Genomic DNA, 20,080 nt, shown 5'->3' with positions numbered 1-20,080 from the left:
CAAAATGTTTTAAATTTTCCATGAGTATAAGCATCGCATCTATAGTATTAATGAACTTTTGGCTTTTTCAACCAAATTATTACTGCATTGTTACATATGATATGACTACGTAACTGTTACATGCAGTCTATGCAATAATTTAAGTGCACCTCCGCAAGCAGTCATGCTTTTTTTTCGTGGTTGTAACGGAATAAGAAATTTTATGATCATTTGTACCCAGTGGTGGAATTCAGTCGGTTCGCAGCAGCTATATAGAACCGTCTTACGAAAGTTTATGAGATCAGCGAACCGGTTATCATTACTGGTTACTGTCAAATGGACTTTTTGTAACAAAACCGGCCAAAAAAATATGATTTTTGTGATAGAACCGGCAGACAAAAATTTTAATCCCGCCACTGTTTGCACCCCTTTTAACAAATTAGTCTAAAAAAAAACTATAAAACTATAAAACGTTAAACCTCGGTATATAGAACATATAGTGATGCTGTACCAATGTTTAACACCAATCTTGCGAATACTTTTATCAAAGATCCAGATAGTTCTACTTCATTCCAATAAATATTACATACAAAGTGACCCTCATCTCTCAGTTTGAATATCAACACTTTGTGATTGTCACAATGCATTGTCGTTGCATTGTCTATTTTGTTTTTATAATTGTCTGCCTCGGAATAACAACAGCTCAATCCACAGGTAACAGTTGACATAGATTTCCAATTTACTTCAAAGATTTCCAATTTACTAAAAATACTTAAACGAGTTGTTTATATTTTAAGGTACCGGGACTTCTACTGGGCCGGTTTCGACACCACAACCAATTTCCACCACAATTATAACAACAGCTAACCAGTCCACAGGTACCAGTTAACCTAGACTTGCAACTTCTGTTCTTGAAACGAGTTGTTATTATTTAAAGGTAGCAGGAATATTACTGAGATTTCGACACCACAACCTTTTTCCAGCACTACCATTTTAACAACAACTCGCACATCTACCGGTAACAGTTTACCTAGATTTCCAATTTCTGTTCTTAAAACGATTTTTTTGTTTGAAGGCAGCGGGAATTTTGTTGAGTCGATTGCGCCACCACAACCACAGTTACAATGTTATTATGGGCCAATTGGAATTGACGAACCGCACAATTTTAGCCTTTCCTACCCTTACTTGACCCAGTGTTTTACAAGTAATGCAACATGCGTCAAACACCATGTCATCAAAACAACCAACCAAAAGACAGGTAGGCTACAAAAAACGACATTAAGTTGGGCACGTTACTCTTGCTAAAAGGACACATGTAGGCTACGCGATTACATATCACCAAGCCGGAAATAGCTGCGCAACGTTAAGACGGTATGGAGTTCAAAAAAGTCGGGCACAATTGGTGGATAATGATTAAACGCGCTACAGCTACACCGTATAATTAAATAGAGAGTTGGTTGTGATACACTTAATTTAACTGTTCGTGCATTTTTCGTACATTACAGTTCGTTTCGAGGTTCTGGGTTGTACTGCCACTCTATTGTGCGATGCCAATTTGCAATTTTTTGGACTAAATGGAACTACGTGCAACGGATCAACTGTGTGTTCAACATCAAGATGCAACCGGCCAACACGCCCTACATTCTGCCCTGCACCACCTACTAACGGTAAGCGTGATACAAATAAGCAGTATTACCTAGTTTTGTAATTTTACATATTTTTCACCTTGTTTTGTAATCGTCCAATTTTTTTCGAGTTTATGGTGTTTGGCGCAAACACGATTTTATGAGCGTTTATCGCAAAATCGGAAAATTTGGGGACATTTTGTTATCCAGTCGGCAATAAATGCAAGTCATTCCTGTATTTATTACTCAGCGTATTTTGTTGTGAAGATGTTTTTGTTTTGAATTTTTAATGGACTTGTTTTCAAACCACTATTTTGTGACAATTTGCTGGAAAACAAACTTTTTTAACAAGATCTGCCTGATTTGTTTGTAGAATTACAGATTTTGCCGAAATGCACAGTTGAAAAGAATTTAACAAAAGGTTTGGAATGCGCCGTTCCGTGGTTTTCAGGATTTCCATACAAAAACGAAACACAATGCCGGTAATATTTAGTGCAGTGGTTCTCAACTACTGGTCCATGATGGCTTTTTGGGTGGTCCACAGGACGTTGATTATATTTTGGGTTAAATTCGAAGAAGGCTAATTGCAGATAATTTATTTAATATTCAGTACGAAAAGAACTTATCCAAGTTATTGACCATTTGTTTTTTATCTGTTAACTTATCTTTCCCTAAAATTTAATTATGTACTTAAATAATATATTTTAAGCCAAAATGCTAGTTTTGGATGCTATTTTTATCTTTATTTGACAATTTACTGGTCCCTGATATTGAAAAAAATCAGTGAGTTGAAGACCACTGATTAAATTTAATCGGTTTTGTTAATTTGATTCCATTATTTTATTGTTGCAGACAAAACTTGAAAGGCTCGTTAACATGTGTGAAAAACTTCTTGGCAAACTGCGTAAACGAAAAATGTCCGATGTTCCTGGATGAAATTTCGTCAATTGGAAACTATATTCGAACTGTAGCTGGACTAACAGTAAAAAATCCTTTGTATATATTAAATATAAAATAAAATTTGTTTGTCAGCCGGTTCTATCACAAAAGTTGTATTTTTAGTCGGTTCTGTTACAAAAAGTCCATTGACAGTAACCAGTAATGCTAACCGGTTCGCTGATCTCATAAAATTTCGTAAGACGCTTCTATAGAACCTGTGCGAACCGGCTGAATCCTATCACTGCCTTTATTGAAAAAACTGTGTAGCAAATTATTTTACATGGCAATAATAGTTGTTACATATTTACAGACCACTTTAGACGCATTTGACCAAGTTTTATTCAACTCCACACAAAGTTCCAGACTTTTGGGATTTTTGTGTGCGCTTGATAACAATGGACTTGTGGCTGGAAATTTGACGTCAGCCATCAACAACAACACAGTCGCAGATGTTTATACAATTGCTTGTGACAACTCAACGGTAAAAGATGTTTATATTTGGACATTGGAAGCTTTGAGAGACGTCGTTGTTAACGCTTCTACACACTCAGACTTTTGCAGGTAAAAATTTTGAGGTGTTTAAATTGTTGTTTATAACAAACATTGCGTTCTGAAACTTGTTCAACTTACAAAACACTTGGAAAGTTTAACATAGCAGTTGCTTTACAGCAGGGGTTCCCAACCTTTGGTAAGCATACCACTAGTGAATTAAATATACTTTGATCAAATTAGTTGTTCTGCAAGAAGTGGTACACATGACAGCATAGAGTGATCAATTGGCATGAGATCATAAAAAGGTTGGGAACCCCTGCTTCACAGGCTAAATATAATATTCACAAAATGTTTTAAGTGAGTAAAAAGGTTTAACAGTTGTGAAAGTATTTGTTGTGGTAAATACATGATTCTGGTCATACCATGACTTGCCTACTTGATTAACAAACATGCGTGATTAGTAATAGAATGCATCCTTTGAACGTTTAGTACCAGGCATGTTTAACATTTTGTGGGTAATTCCAAATAAAATAAGTTTTCTTGAAAATATAAGCAATAGAGGTTTCTGTATATTTTTATTGCACTAAAACATATGTTTTGTAATAAAGTCTAAAATGTCAAAAACAAAACTGTTTTTTAGGATTGGAAAACAATTCCTTGATCGTATGAAGCAAGTGGTACAAACTCGTTGCCAGAAAGATAAACTTACAGATTTAATTTTCACTTTACTCTTAAGTACTTCGGGACAAGTAAATTATTACGAGGGATATCGGCCGCTAATCACTAAAGCTTTGAATTATGTTTATGATTGGTTCCTAAACTGGGAAATCCCTACATGTCCAGGTACAATTTTTAAAAGTTAACATGCCTTGATTTAAACTATTGCTGCCAGGCATAATATTTTTAAACTAAATTACACATTACTAAGTTCATGTGTCTTTAGGTTTTTTATTTTTCAATGTAATGAACTAAATAAAACATTTGCAATATGGTATTATTTAGTTCTTATGTTTTTTAAGTTAGTTTTTTTAATGTGAATAAAAATGTCACAACAGGCCAATGAATAAATTAAAAGATTTTATATTGTGTCTTGTTACCAACTATATATTTTTCAACCAACAGTTTTTACTATAATTTATTTTAATTAATATTTTTTTAAAACATTTATACATAAAAAATATGATTTTGTTGCAATATTAAAATAAATCTGTGTTTAGTGCCAAACAGCAGTGTGTACAAGTTTCCATTTGCCCAACAAATTAAGTTAAACCAGACAAAAACCTACCCGGAGATCGCAGCTCTACTCCTATCAGCTTTTCGTTATAAAACAAGTAATGTGGTCAACGTCACACTTTTTTTCTTTCCACACTTTAAGTAAGTTACTTCGATCAGGCCAACACTTTTTTTTTTGATTTCTATTTTACCAGATTTAATGGTTGTAGTGATTCAACAAAGACTGTTATTCGTGCAATTTATTTTATATTCCTGAAGGCATATTTTATTATTTATTTTATCACCACCTAACTGTAGTAAAACTTTTAAATTAGTTTTACTCATCATAGCATTGCCTTTTGTCATGCAATTTGCTAGATCATTTATTGTCTTAATACGTGGCAACATATATTTTCTGCCAATCTTGATTGGGACCACTCATTTAAATGTGGTCACTTTTCCGTTCATACTTTCATGTAATAACCAATTTGTAGTGTAACTGTAATTTCACATTCACTGATGATTTTCAGCTTTATCTTATTGTTGCAGTTATATCGTTGAAACAAATGCGACAAATCCTGTGGTGAACTTCAATCTTCTACTTGAAAGCTATCAGGAATACGTAATTCAAAATCCAATCTCAGATCTGATTGGTCAACCCCTTGCAGGTTTCAACCAATCAAGTTTTGTTAATTTAAAAAAAAATTATAAACCACAATAAGCACTATGGCTTTAAATTACTAAGACATCAATTATATTTGTGTGACATGCGCTTTTTACAGGGCCGTGTTTTGCAACCACCATAAATGGCTTCACTTTTAACACAACCACAGTTGGAGATACAGCGTTTTCAAACCAAGTTTGTGAAAAAGGTGAGTAAGTTAAATCAAGTGTTTGCAAATTACACTAACTTCAAGCAAATGTGTCTTTTTATGCCAATGTTCTTCCAACTACATAAATATATTTTTTCAACATCACAAGTAATAATACCAAATTTCACATAATTTTCTGTTTTTAGGTTTTTCAAAAGCTTCTATTGACTGTGTGGCAAAAATACAAACAGATTTCTTAAATCAAAGAGGAGGAGAAAACTATTTTGTTGCTCTATTTGACAATAATACTTTGAAAAATTCTTCATGCAACATTAACTTCAGCCAGCAGGTAAAAAATATTTTTGTGAATCAAAAAAAGCTAAAACCAACTGATGTAAACTTAATTTAGTCGCAAGTAGGAGTTGAGTTGATTTTATTTCGCTTGGTGAAAGAAAATATAGCGACACAATTGCACTAAAACAATCACCAAGCCGGAAATAGCTGCGCAAGTTTATAGTGTTGTGGAGTGCAAAATAGTGGAGTTTGCAAATGGTGGATCATGACTAAAAGCGATTCAGCTACACCGTATTATAAAGCATCAATATTTACGTGAAAAAGTAGTTGCTAACAAAAGTTTATTTCAAACACAGTGTTTAATTTGTGTATTGTACAAAAATAGTCTTTAAACTGAGTATTATTGAGTAGAAACCGTTGGCAACTACAGAAGAGGTCACTCAAACTCTCGACAATCTCCAACTTTTCACATCCTCCCCAAACTCACTCAATTCGACTGATGTTGAGCAAAGTCTTAAAACACTCACAACCGTCACTCAAGCTGTCAAGCAGCCCTCTGTACAGGTGAGCATGGGATTTGACCCGGATCCAAAAATCTAGCAGTAAATTTCATTAGAAAAAAATTAACAATATGAAAGAAAGATTTTTCTTTAGCAGAAAATGATAAATTGTAAAAACACCTGTATGAAGATTGGCTTCACTTTTTTATGATTTTTCTTTAAAGCTTAAATTATATTTTTCTTTGACAGGTTTCAGCATCTGCTCTCAGCTCGATCGTTCATATTTCTGACAGTTTAGCGATCTCTGTCCAAGCCTCTACATCAAGTGGATCAAAAGCGCCACCTAGCAGCTACAATGCAGTGGTTGCGATCAACGAAGCTGCGTTACGAGTGAACCTCAGTGAAATGGGAGTAACTACGCTGACCATCAAAACTAAACAGATCACACTTCAGGTTGGAACCAATAACCATGTGGTCAATTTCACTTGATGCTAAATAACTTCCACTTAAGTGTATAAAAACTGGTGTTACTGATGTAGTAATTCATATTACTGATTATGGACAAGCAATTGTCACTTGCTATGTCTATTTGTTATATTACTAATTTGAGGTTTTTCAAGATCAGTGTAAAATGTTTTGAAATTTGTTTTTCTTAAAATGTGGATTTCTTAAAGTAAGAAACAGTTGATGGATTTGGCTGAAATTTACACAGATGGTAGATGTAGTTATGTAGATGTGCATCCCACTTTGTTTTTGTTGATAACCCCAGTATTTACCCCGCTAGCCCCCTAAAATGGGTATTTCCCCCCGAAGTTTGTCCGACTCGTTTTTCTATCAAATGTTTGATGGATTTGGCTGACATTTACACAGATGGTAGATGTAGTTATGTAGATGTGCATCCCACTTTGTTTTTGTTGGTAACCCCAGTATTTACCCTGCTCGCCCCCTAAAATGGGTATTTTCTCCCGAAGTTTGTCCGACTCGTTTTTCTATCAAATGTTTGATGGATTTGGCTGAAATTTACACAGATGGTAGATGTAGTTATGTAGATGTGCATCCCACTTTGTTTTTGTTGATAACCCCAGTATTTACCCCGCTAGCCCCCTAAAATGGGTATTTTCCCCCGAAGTTTGTCCGACTCGTTTTTCCATCAAATGTTTGATGGATTTGGCTGAAATTTACACAGATAGTAGATATAGTTATGTAGATGTGCATCCCACTTTGTTTGTCTTGTCGATTGTAGAAAACAGTCTGGCAATAGTTGAAACACTTTTGCAGGTGGCTGATGTAAGTTTGAATGACAACACCGAAGTGAGTTTCTCCCCACCAATAGTCAGTTCCACTACGGGTGAACTCGTTCAACCAATCAATATAACTGTTCCACTTGAACGAACATCGGGAAGTGGAAACAACGCCACCGTGCGGACCGTGTTTGTTCTCTATGAAACTGACACTTTGTTTTCGAACCAGGGAAAAGCAAAATGGGTGAGAAAATGTTTTGGATGAGAAAGTAGTGGATTTTTATTCAGAAAAATCTTGTTTGTGACATTCATGTACTAAATAAGTAATATTTGAGTGAAGATTTTTTTATGTTTTGACCCAATGTGATGTGTGTTTTTTTTAATTCGTTCTTTAAAAATTTCGCAAGCCAAAATATTTGAGTAAAATTTTTTTTTTAGTGAACTTTATGTGTGGTTTTTAAATTTAAAATTAAAATACGGCCAGGTTGTGGATTAAAAATTAATTTAAAAATTAAATGATTTTGAATTGGGCCTTTAATATTTCCCATTCTATGTTCCTGTCCACATTGACTTTGTGGGCAAAGATGGTGTAAAAACAAAATCATTGTTAGAAAGTAAAATCAAATTGCTTTGCAGGTTATATCTGCTATTCTTGGAAAAGGAGTTAACTCACAAAAACTACAAAGGCCGGTAGAAATGGAACATAAAAATGAAAATACAAAACACGGCGAAAAGAGTAAAAATCAAAGAAACAATTTATTGGTGAGTTTCAAGGTTTCCAACAAAAATTATCACATTTAACTCCCATCTTTAGAATTCCTGTATTGTTTTACATGAAGTTATTAATATTTGTGTTTTTCTTTTATCAGGATGATGTTGTTCGACAGCAATGTGTGTTTTGGGATCCACAGCTCCTCGTGTGGTCAAACAAGGGTTGCAAACTTGACACAAGAACCAAACCTCCGATGTGTAAATGCAACCACCTCACCAGTTTTGCTTTGCTTGTTGTAAGCAGATTTTGATTTTATTGATTTTAATTGTTCAAAACATCAAAATATTTTGTATTTTCTTGATTAAATATCAATCATAGGACGCTAGGCCTATTAAAGCCATTATACCGAATCAGCTGGTCCCCCAAGCATTCTCACATGTGGCAAGGTGCAGGTTAGAGACTGCTGTGGGATTCGAACCCACGACAGAAGTCTTTTTGGCTAGACTTTCTCAGTTGGTTAACGAGTCCCGAAAAGAATCCTGTCGTGGGTTCGAATCCCACCTGAGGCTAGATTTTTTTAGATGCTTGGTGACCGGCTGATTCGGTATGACGCCTTTGAATGGGTCTGTCGTACTATTTATAATGGAGAATGGCGTTATCGCTGGACGCTTTAGGGCTGATACCACAGTATGAATGTATTCAGTTTATACGAAGTAACGTTAGACATATTAAGTAAATTGCTCACAAAATTATAGAAATAGGAAAAGTTCAACAGTTCCCTTGTGTTGTAAAAGAAACTAATAGTTTGATTTGCTCGTACTTTTAATCGACTTTTTATATCTTTTTGTAACCTGTAACAATATTTCTTTGCAGTCTCGTGTTGAAGTCCAAGCAGACGTTACTTTGTCGGTCATCAGTAAAGTTGGTTGTATTGTTTCTGTTGTGGCACTGGCCGCCACCATCATTCTGTATCTGCTGAACAGGTGGGTTTCTGGTAATAGTTGCTACTAACATGACAATTTAACCGAGTTTTAACACAAATCTTTCAGCCAACAAATACAATATTTTTTACATTTTACTTTCAAGTGAATTTCGTAAGAAGGAGCATGTTCAAATTCAACTCCACGTCAACTTTAACTTACTCATTGCCTACGTCATATTCCTGGTCGGAATCTCATTGGTCGATAAAGGGGCGGGGTGCACGGGCGTGGCAGCTCTTATTCAGTATTTTTTCCTCGTAGCTTGGATGTGGATTGCAGTTTACAGCAACAAACTCTACACTTCCATCGTTAAGGTGAGGGTTTGATGCTTGATGTACAACTTAAAGGGTGTTGCTCCAGCATGTTTATGTAACAACTGTTTAATGCAGCTGTTTATTAATTTTCTGTCCGGCTGTATGATTTCTATGAAAGCTTCTAGAGCACGTTCAGTGCTGATAATGCTTTTACAATCAGCATGTTTAATGTGACAACTATTTTATGTCATTGGTTTTCGAATTGTTCTGTGTCTGTTAAGTTGAGTTTATTTTGCTTGACGAAAGAAAAAAATAGCATCACAATTGCACTAAAACAATCAACAAGCCGGAGATGAGTTGTATATAGGGTGTTTGGTGGGCTTCAATCCATTCACATTTCCCGTGTAAATTTGCTCTACGTTGACGTAAGAGTTTGAATCTTTAACAAATCTTCAAGACCGAAAAATGTTTTTAGTGAAGGATTTTTCAAAAATTGTTTTCCTGGACATGTATTTCCAGCAAAGACGTTGAAAGTAAAGTGAAACACTTTAACAAACCTTGCGTTGTCTTCAGGTATTCAATGTTGGTTCAACCCACTACGTGATGAAGGCTTGTGTAGTTGGTTACATTCTACCTCTTATTGTGGTTGCTTTCAATCTTGGAATGACAATCGGATATGTCGACAAAATCAACCTCAACTATGGTAGGGAATTGCTGTTTTGTCCAATTACGGCATTTAGGCGAAAGCGAATAAAATCCTTGGCTTTATTAACCTTTAATTTGTTACGAACCAACGTTTTATAATTGGCAAGCAATTAAAAAAATATCACTTGTTTGTGCGAAGCGTTTCAAGCAGTGGGTTGTAAAAAATTCAGCGTTAACTCTTTTTGGCATTGGCCTACTGCAAGGCGTTGACCGAAAAATTGATGCGATTCCTACTATACAGCATCTGGGTTGCTTGAGCGATCGTTTTCGATTCTGGATCTGGTGGACTATGAATTTTAAATGGCTGAGTTGTTATCATTAGTCAAAAACTCTACTTAGACACTGAAGCGTGATGTCAGTTCTAAATATTCAAACATGAGCTGGAACATTCAAACCAGGAGTTATTTTCGTTTTTAGATTACGACCCACCTCAACTTGACCCACAATCGTCAAGTTACCGGAGAGACAGTATGTGTTGGGTTCACAACTATTCCCTCTACATCGGCTTTCTACTCATTGTCGGTTTGATTCTGCTCAACAATATCGTGGTTCTCGTGCTTGTGGTGAGACATGTTAGATCGATGGAGAACAAGGTGCGTTGGAGATTGGTTAACTGAATAAAATTGTTTGAAGATAATCATAGCACGCCAAGCCTATTGAAAGCATTATACCGAATCAGCAGGTCGCATAACATATGTGCTAGAAAAATCCAACATGCGGTGGGATTCGAACCCACGACGCGGTGACTGGTCTGCATAAACGCTTCAAATCGTAAGTAAATAAAATTGTTAGGACACAATCGTAGCACGCCAGGCCTATTGAAGGTGTTGTACCGAATTAAGCGGGTCACTCAGGCATTGAATGCTGCACATGTCAGCTTCGTAGTAGGGGATCACCAGTTCGATCAACTAAAGTGAACTTTTACACACGTACTGCAATCAGCTTTGAAGCGTTCATGCAACCAGCGATCACGACATACTCACATATAAATCATGGTACGCCAGGCCATTAAAGGCGTTGTACCGAATCTTTTTTTGTAGTAATGAATTTTGTAGTAATGAATTTTGTAGTAATGGATAATGTTTACTTTTATTACAAATTTGTTTTTGCAAAAACTATCGATTGAAATTGATTAAGTTTGTGATGCAATTCCGTGCAAACACGCTCATCTCATCCGTTTTAACCCGATTAAAATATGTTTTTTCCCAACAGGTTCAGTCAAGTGCAGCAAGCAGAGATTTCGTGCAACAAATGAAAATGGTTTTTACGATGTCGGTAACATTTGGTCTAACTTGGGTGATTGGGTTTCTCATGCTTTTATCTGACGATGAAAAATATCTAATCGCCCTCAGTTGGTTGTTCACAATATTCAACGCATTCCTGGTGAGATTTTAATATTTGCTGATTTACAGTAATACTGGTGATGTAATAGTAGATGTATAGGTGGAAAAACTGTGCACTGTCTACAGCTTAATATTGAATGTTATTGTAAAAATAAAAGTAATATCCTCCCATCGTTTTTTTTTCGTTTTGGCAAATAACTATTTTCAGGTGATTAAGACACACAGACTTGGTTGTGAAAAAAAAAAAAAAAGTGTATAATTCAAAACAGTGGTCGGCAGCCGCCTGTCCGCGAGGGGTTCGTTACCGGGCCGTATAATTTGTTTAGGTTAAATGCTTCAAAACATTTTGCCCATGTATCCCGGGGATGATAAACTAATTTATGCGTTTTCATTGCTGAATATTTGTAGTTTTTAATGGCCGGCCTGCGATAAAATTTAGTTTCAAAAACGATTCGCAGTAACAAAAAATGTTGCCGGCGCCTGATTTAAAATGTAACACCACGAAATATTTGATTGTTTTTTGTGTTTTTTTGCTTAAGTCTCATAGTCGTGCATTGTGAACTTGAATATTGTTAATGTGTTTTTCAACTTGCAGGGAGTTTTTATCTTCTACACCTCTGCTGTAATGAGAAAAGAAATATTCGAGATGTGGACACGACCTTGCACTAAACGCACACGTACTGAGTCGACCTCCAATGGAACTGGTCGAAAACTCGTCTCGAACCCGAGTGAAAGTGAAGCAAGTCAGACGAGGAAAGACACGAGAGTCTGAAAGAAATTCGGAAAATGTCGTCAATTGGACGAACGTATATATACGTGGTATACAAGAGTCGAAACAATGCAGTTGAAAACAAAGCAAACAATTGAAAAAATAAAAAACACATTTCAGTTCAATACATTTGTTGTTAAAGTTCATTACTTTTCCTCTCGTACAAAATTTTGAACTGAGAAAAATTATTTATTTGTATCAAACCATCGGCATTGTACATATTTACTTGTGCAAAAAAAGTTCTCTCTCATTTGAAGATTCCATTCACTATGTTTCAAGTCATGTAGTGTTTTAGAATTATTCTTATCCCATTTTCTGATGATGACAATAGCACTTGTCATGTTTTCTACACAAATATACTGGCTCTGATATTTTTGCTCAGATTATTCGAAATCGTGAACAGTGTAACTATTTTTTATCCTGTTGCCAAGTTATGTTGGCACTGTTCTGTTTGTACATACCCATTATATGCTATACACGAAATTCACGATTGTTGCTTTCAACCTTTAATAAAGTGTGACGTCATAACAGTTATTATTCATTGGGGAATGTTTCCATTGTCAGGACAATAACAAGGTGACATTAGCGAAGATGGAATTGTAATACTTTTTTTTCGTCGTCAAATCGAAAGAATATAGGTTTTGGTCAAAATTTCACATTCAATTGTTACACACATTTTTTAACACGGATAAAGTGAAAAATTTCACAGTATGAAGCAAAAAGTTTTTTTGAAGTCGTCACATTTGAAGCTCGTTTAGTTTCCATATTTTCATCACACACTTTACCCGAGTGTTATTTCGTGGTTCCATATCTTGCTGGTTTCAAATAGAAATTTATTTATGAAATATCTGAGTGTTTGTGTGAAATTATTTCAGTGAGTTCATCCTGTTTTATGGCAACACCTATTTTTACAAAAACTGACCAACAAGTCAAGTTGTAAAAACGTTTGCGATTTAGTGGTGTTTTTGTATTATTTTTTGCCAACGTGGCTCATAGGTTAAAGCTTTAGGCTACCAAAGAGTTTGGCATCTAACACAGCTTGATTAAATGGAAAAGACCAATTTCCTAGAAGCAGTGCTTTTTAAATCGCGACGTATGAAACTGACCCAAAATGACTCAGGACCCAACAAACACTTTTTGAGTCATCACCCAAGCAGGGTTGACACAACGAAGTACACAGACGTAGAAGTTTATTAAACTTCTGCCAACAGTTGCTTCTAAATTTAGTTCAGGAAATTAAGAAAAGGTAAACTTAGTTTGAAAAATACAATTATTTTTGTTGTCAAGAGAAACGTTGATGTCATAAACAATTACAGGTGTTGTACAACGTGCGAGAACAATTATAAGAGTAGTAAAGCATATATGTATCACATGATTCAACATTAAAACTTTTACATGCCGAAAGTGAGTGGGTAAGAACGTTAAAAGAATCGCCGACATTTTCGATCAGTTTTGGTAGGAAACTCAAAAAAACTTAAAAAAAAAACTTTAAACCACGGTAGAACAGAACATAGTGATGCTGCACTACATGTTTATAACGCCGATCTTGTGAATCAGAAGAGATTCAAATGGTTTTACATTATTGCAGATCATTTTGGCAAACTAACTTGTAATTATCACAATGCATTGTCGTTGCATTGTCTATTTTCTTTTTATGATTTTCTGCCTCGGAATAACAACAGCTCAGCAATTCGAAGGTAACAGTTGACCTAGATTTTCAAATTCTTTTCTTAAAAAGAGTTATTTTTGTGTTTTTTAAGGCAGCGGAAATTTTGTTGAGCCGATTTCGACACCACCACCATTTGAATGTTACCTGGGCATAAATGGAATTGACGAACCGGAAAATTTCGGCTATCCTTTCTTGATCAATTGTGTTGGAAATTTTGTTACATGCTATAAATACAATTTAACCAAAACAACCAACAAAAGGACAGGTACAATAAACAATACTTGAGTTTAGTCATTTAGTGTATTTTGTTGGTAAAAGAACACATAACTAAACGATTGCTTATCACCATGCCGGAAATGGCTTAAGTTGATACGTCATGGCCTGTGGTGCGAATAAATTTTTTTGTCAGCCGGTTCTATGACAAAAGTCACATTTTTCAGCAGGTTCTGTTACAAAAGTCATATTTTTCAGCCGGTTCTATCACAAAAGTCATATTTTTCAGCCGGTTCTATCACAATAAAGTCATATTTTTCAGTAGGTTCTGTTACAAAAAGTCAATTGACAGTAACCAGTAATGCTACACCGGTTCGCTGATCTCATAAAATTTCGTGAGACGGTTCTGTAGAACTGTTACGAACCGGCTGAATCTCACCACTGGTTAGGCTATATGGAGCAAAGCAATGTAGGGCACAATTGGTGGATCATGATTGAACGCGCTGCCCAGTGGTGAGATTCAGCTGGTTCGCAACAGTTCTACAGAACCGAAATCTTGCTAAATTTTATGAGATCAGCGAACCGGTTAAAATTACTGGTTGCTGTCAATTACCCGGCTGAAAAATATGACTTTTGTGATAAACCGGCAGCGAAAAAATTTGAATTCAACCATTGGCTACCGTTTTTACTTGATTGTATAGTCATACCATATAACAACAGAAAGATGTATTAGGAAACAATCGTATCTAAAATTCCAGCGTGCGGCTTAATTACAATCGAGGGCGGCTTACATTATTTTTTTAACACCTCAACATGCGGCTTAATCGTGGACGGCTTATAAACGAGGGCGGCTTACAATCGAGTAAATACGCTACACCGTATTATCAGTTCGTGTTAATTGTGATAAACTCAGTTAAACTGTGCGTTTTTGACGTTACAGTTCGTTTGGAATATCTGGGATGTGCTTATACACCTCCGTGCAATGAGTTTACGCAGGGATTTACGTGCAACGGATCAACAGTGTGTAGAACATCAAGATGCAATCGACCAACACGCCCCACATTCTGCCCTGCACCACCCTCTAATGGTGGGCGAAAAAATATAACCAGTATCATCGAGTGTTGCAATTTTATGTATTTTTCACCTTGTTGCGTAATTTCGCTTTTTTTATGAGCATTTATCGCCAAATCGTAATAATTTTGGGACATTTTTTACCCAGTCGGCAATAAATGCAAGTCATTCCTGTATTTATTACTCATCGTGTGTTTTGTTATGAAAAGTTTTTATTTTGAATTTTTGATGAACTTTTTTTCAAACCACTATTTTGTGAAAATTTGCAGGAAAACAAACTTTTTTAACAAGATCTGCCTGCTTTGTTTACAGAGTTACAGATTTTGTCGAAATGCACAGTTGAAAGAAATTTAACAAAAGGTTTAGAATGCGCTGTTCCGTGGTTTTCAGGATTTCCATACACAGACGAAACACAATGCCGGTAATATTTAGAAGTTTAAATTTAATCGGTTTTGTTAATTTGTTTCCACGATTTTATTGTTGCAGACAAAACTTGAAGGGCTCATTGACATGTGTGAAAAACTTCTTGGCAAACTGCATAAACAAACAATGTCCAATGTTTCTGGATGAAATTTCGTCAATTGGAATCTCCATTCGAGCTGGAGCTGGACTAATAGTAAAAAATCCTTTGTGTATATTGATTATAAAATTTTGTAAAAATATAAATATGAGACAAACACCTTTATTCAGTGGTGGGATTCAATTTTTTGTCAGCCGGTTCTATCACAAAAGTCATATTTTTCATCCGGCTCTGTTACAAAAAGTCCATTGACAGTAACCAGTAATGCTAACCGGTTCGCTCATCTCACAAAATTTTGTGAGACACTTCTATAGAACCGTTGCAAACCAGCTGAATCCCACCACTGCCTTTTTTGAAAAAAATGTAAGGTAAACAATTGCACATGGCAATAATAGTTGTTACATATTTACAGAACACTTGGAATTCACTTGACCAAGTTTTATTCAACTCCCCACAAAGTTCAAGACTTTTGGGATTTTTGTGTGCACTTGATAACAATGGACTTGTTGCAGAAAATTTGACGTCGGCTATAAACAATAACACAGTCGGAGATGTTTATATAATTGCTTGCGACAACTCAACGGTAAAAGATGTTTATGTTTGGGCATTGGAAGCTTTGAGAGAAGTTGTTGTAAACGCTTCCACCCATTCAGACTTTTGCAGGTAAAATTTTTAATGTGTTTGAATTGTTGTTTAAAACAAACATTCTAAAACTTGTTAAACTAATACTTGGAAAGTTTAACATAGCATTTGCTCCACAGGCTAAATATAGTATTCACAAAATGTTGTGAGCAAGTAAAAAGGTTTAACACTTACGAAAGTAGTTGTTGTGATAAATACATGATTCAGGTCAAACCATGACTTGCCTACTTGATTAATAAACATGCCTGATTATTAATAGAATGCACCCTTTCAACATTTAATATACCAGGCATATTTAACTTTTTGTGGGTAATTCAGAATAAAAATAAGTTTTCTTGAAAATTTAAACAACCTTAGTTTCTCTTGGTGTTATAGTTTTTCGTGTATTAATTTATTGTTGTTGCAGTGAAATAAATGTTTTGTGAAAAAATCTAAAATGTCTGTTTTTTTAGGATTGGAAATCAATTTCTTGATCGTATGAAACATGTGGTACAAACTCGTTGCCAGAAAAACAAACTTACAGATTTAATTTTCACTTTACTCTTAAATACTTCGGGACAAGTAAATTATTATGAGGGATATCGACCCCAGATCATTCAAACTTTGAATTACGTTTATGATTGGTTCCTAAACTGGGAAATCCCCACATGTCCAGGTACAATTTTTAAAGTTAACATGCCTTGATTTAAACTGTTTCTACCAGGCATAATATTTTTAAACTAAATAACACATTGTTTATTAGTTCATTATTTAGTTCACGTGTCTTTAGGTTTTTTTTTTTCAATGTAATTAACTAAATAAAACATTTGCAAGATGGTATTATTTGGTTCTTATGTTTTTTAAGTTAGTTTTTTTAATGTGAATAAAAATGTCACTACAACAGACCAATGAATAATTTAAAAAGATTTTATATTGTGTCCTGTTACCAACTATATATTTGCCAACCGACATTTTTAGCTATAATTTATTTTGATTGATATATTTTAAGAACATTCTTACATAAAAAATATAACTTTACTGTATTATTAAAATAAATATGTACTAGTGCCAAACAGCATTTTTCAATTTTTGTTGTTGATATTTTTTAAAACATTCCATACATATTTTTTTTGTTCTAATGGTAAAAATATGTGTTTAGTGCCAACCAGTAGTGTGTACAAGTTTCCATTTGCCCAACAAATTAAGATGAACCCGACAAAAACCCATTCGGAGATCGCAGTTCTGCTCCTATCAGCTTTTCGTTATAAGACAAATAATGTGGTTAACGTCACCATCAGACAGTTTCTGCCATTTTTTCCACACTTTAAGTAAGTTACTTCGATCATGCCAACACTTCTTTTATTTGATTTCTATTTTACCAGATTTAATGGTTGTAGTGATTCAACAAAGACTGTTATTCGTACCATTTATTTTATATTCCTGAAGGCATATTTTATTATTTATTTTATCACCACTTAACTGCAGTAAAACTTTCAATTTAGTTTTACTCATCATTGCATTGCCTTTTGTCATGCAATTTGCTAGATCATTTATTGTCTTAATACGTGGCAACATATATTTTCTGCCAATCTTGATTGGGACCACTCATTTAAATGTGGTCACTTTTCCTTGACTGAAAGTTTTTAAACGGTATCAAAACAAATTACATCCATTACTTTGCAGTTCATACTTTCATGTAATAACCAATTTGTAGTGTAACTGTAATTTCACATTCACTGATGATTATAAGCCTTATCTTATTGTTGCAGTTACATCGTTGACACAAATGCGACAAATCCAGCGGTCAACTTCAATCTTCTACTGGAAAGTTATCAGGAATACGTAATTCAAAATCCTATCTCGGATCTGATTGGTCAACCCCTTGCAGGTTTTAACCAATCATGTTTTGCAGATTTTTTTAAATGTTTTTTAAAAACCATAATGACATTACAATATAACACAAGTATTTTACCAAGACCACTCTTCAGGTGTTTTAGTGACATGCGCTTTTTACAGGTCCGTGTTTTGCAACCACCATAAATGGCTTCACTTTCAACACAACCACAGTTGGAGATACAGCTTTTTCAAACCAAGTTTGTAAAAAAGGTGAGTTAGTCAAATCAATTGTTTGCAAATTACCCTAACTTCAAGCACATGTGTTTTTCCACCAAAATTCTTAACTATTCTGTATTTGCAACAACATACATATGTTTCACTTTTTCAACAAGTAATAATGCCAAAATATTACATATTTTTTGTTTTTAGGCTTTTTGAAAGCTTCTGTTGACTGTGTGGCAAAAATACAAACAGATTTCTTAAATCTAAGAGGAGGAGAAAACTATTTTGTTGCCGTATTTGACGATAGCACTTTGAAAAACTCTTCATGCAACATTAACTTCAGTCAGCAGGTAAAACTCAAAAGATCTTTGTAAAACAAAAAAAGTAAAAACCAATTCACCTAAACTTGATTTGGACCGGAGTAAGAGTTGAGTTGAATTTTTATTCGCTTGGTGAAAGAACATATAGCGACACAATTGCACTGAACAATCACCAAGCTGTAAATAGCTGCGCAATGTTGAGGCGTTATGGAGCGCAAAATAGTGAAGTTTGCAGTTTGTAGATCACTACTAAAAGCGCTGCAGCTACACCGTATTACAAAGCATTAGGATTTGTATGAAAAAGTAATTGCTAACTATAGTTTATTACAAACACAGTGTTTAATTTGTGTATTGTACAAAAATAGTCTTTGATACAGAGTATTTTCGAGCAGAAACCGTTGGCAACCACAGAAGAGATCACTCAAACTCTCGACGACCTCCAACTTTTCACATCCTCCCCAAACTCACTCAATTCAACTGATGTTGAGCAAAGTATTTTTTAAAACTTTCCATACATATTTTTTTTGTTCTTATGTTAAAAATATGTGTTTAGTGACAAAGAGCCATGTGTACAAGTTTCCATTTTCCCAACAAATCAAGTTGAACCTGACAAAAACCCATTCGGAGATCGCTGCTCTACTCCTATCGGCTTTTCGTTTCAAGACAAATAACGTGGTTAACGTCACCATCAGACAGTTTTTGTCATTCTTTCCACATTTTAAGTAAGTTACTTCGATCAGACAAATACATCATTAATTTGATTTCTATTTTATGTGGTTGTCACCATTCAATCTGTAACTGTAATTTTACATTCACTGAGGATTATAAGCCTCATCTTCTTGTTGCAGTTACATTGTTGAAACAAACGCGACAAATCCTGCGATAAACTTCAATCTTCTACTGGAAAGTTATCAGGAATACATAATTCAAAATCCTATCTCGGATCTGATTGGTCAACCCCTTGCAGGTTTTAACCAATCATGTTTTGCTGATTTTTTAAAATATTTTTTTACCCACAAATAAGCACTGTGGATTTAAATTACAGAACATCAATTATTAGTGACATTTAGTATTTAGTGACAAACTTTTTTTACAGGGCCGTGTTTTGCAACCACCATAAATGGCTTCACTTTTAACACAACCACAGTTGGAAGTACAGCTTTTTCCAACCAAGTTTGTGAAAAAGGTGAGTATTAATTGTTTGCAAATTACACTAACTTCAAGCACATGTGTTTTTCCACCAAAGTTCTTAACTATTCTGTATTTGCAACAACATAAATAAATTTGTTTTATTTTTTCAACATTAGAAGTAATAATACCAAATATTACATATTTTTTTGTTTTTAGGCTTTTCAAAAGCTTCTGTTGACTGTATGGCAAAAATACAAACGGATTTCTTTGGAGAAAACCATTTTGTTGCCGTATTTGACGATAGCACTTTGAAAAATTCCTCATGCAACATTAACTTTGGCCAACAGGTAAAAAAAATCTTTGTGAAACAAAAAACAGCTAAAACCAACTGATGTAAACTTGATTTAGTCGTAAGTAAGAGTTGAGTTTATTTCACTTGGTGAAAGACAACATAGCAACACAATTGCACTGAACAATCACCAAGCCGGAAATAGCTGCTCAACGTTGAAGTGGTGCACAAAATAGTAAAGTTTGTAATTTGTAGATCATGACTCAAAGCGCTGCAGCTACACCGTATTATATGGCGTTAGGGTTTGTACAAAAAGTAATTGCTAACTATA

The 20,080-nt window shown here is 34.8% G+C and overlaps 2 protein-coding genes across 2 annotated transcripts in view; both read left to right on the top strand.

Moving 5' to 3' along the window:
* Window positions 1–804: 804 nt before the first annotated feature.
* LOC145215033 (uncharacterized) lies at window positions 805–12,702 on the top strand. Its single transcript, XM_080083682.1, has 23 exons — window positions 805–857; window positions 917–997; window positions 1,055–1,237; window positions 1,485–1,646; window positions 1,978–2,086; window positions 2,457–2,586; window positions 2,854–3,104; window positions 3,676–3,878; window positions 4,253–4,409; window positions 4,797–4,915; window positions 5,030–5,119; window positions 5,266–5,408; window positions 5,765–5,917; window positions 6,103–6,306; window positions 7,132–7,338; window positions 7,731–7,856; window positions 7,964–8,101; window positions 8,680–8,789; window positions 8,893–9,100; window positions 9,614–9,743; window positions 10,163–10,338; window positions 10,958–11,128; window positions 11,684–12,702. Exons 6-23 carry the CDS (start codon window positions 2,527–2,529, stop codon window positions 11,858–11,860), a joined length of 2,823 nt encoding a protein of 940 aa, XP_079939808.1. The 5' UTR covers window positions 805–857; window positions 917–997; window positions 1,055–1,237; window positions 1,485–1,646; window positions 1,978–2,086; window positions 2,457–2,526; the 3' UTR covers window positions 11,861–12,702.
* Window positions 12,703–14,461: 1,759 nt separating this feature from the next.
* LOC145215031 (uncharacterized) overlaps window positions 14,462–20,080 on the top strand; it is a 131,905-nt gene continuing 126,286 nt past the window's right edge. The window contains exons 1-15 of the mRNA XM_080083680.1: window positions 14,462–14,601; window positions 14,680–14,826; window positions 15,123–15,231; window positions 15,297–15,426; window positions 15,743–15,993; window positions 16,425–16,627; window positions 17,111–17,279; window positions 17,721–17,839; window positions 17,968–18,057; window positions 18,217–18,359; window positions 18,722–18,821; window positions 18,883–19,051; window positions 19,178–19,296; window positions 19,426–19,515; window positions 19,677–19,807. Of these exons, the coding sequence (XP_079939806.1) occupies window positions 14,553–14,601; window positions 14,680–14,826; window positions 15,123–15,231; window positions 15,297–15,426; window positions 15,743–15,993; window positions 16,425–16,627; window positions 17,111–17,279; window positions 17,721–17,839; window positions 17,968–18,057; window positions 18,217–18,359; window positions 18,722–18,821; window positions 18,883–19,051; window positions 19,178–19,296; window positions 19,426–19,515; window positions 19,677–19,807 (2,019 nt within the window). The 5' untranslated portion in view covers window positions 14,462–14,552. The remainder of the gene's footprint in view (window positions 14,602–14,679; window positions 14,827–15,122; window positions 15,232–15,296; window positions 15,427–15,742; window positions 15,994–16,424; window positions 16,628–17,110; window positions 17,280–17,720; window positions 17,840–17,967; window positions 18,058–18,216; window positions 18,360–18,721; window positions 18,822–18,882; window positions 19,052–19,177; window positions 19,297–19,425; window positions 19,516–19,676; window positions 19,808–20,080) is intronic.

Source organism: Phallusia mammillata, chromosome 2 (genome assembly GCF_965637545.1).
Source record: "Phallusia mammillata chromosome 2, kaPhaMamm4.hap1.1, whole genome shotgun sequence".
NCBI classification, from domain to species: domain Eukaryota; kingdom Metazoa; phylum Chordata; class Ascidiacea; order Phlebobranchia; family Ascidiidae; genus Phallusia; species Phallusia mammillata.
Note: the sequence above shows the minus strand (reverse complement) of the source record. Positions and strands in the feature narration are given on the sequence as shown.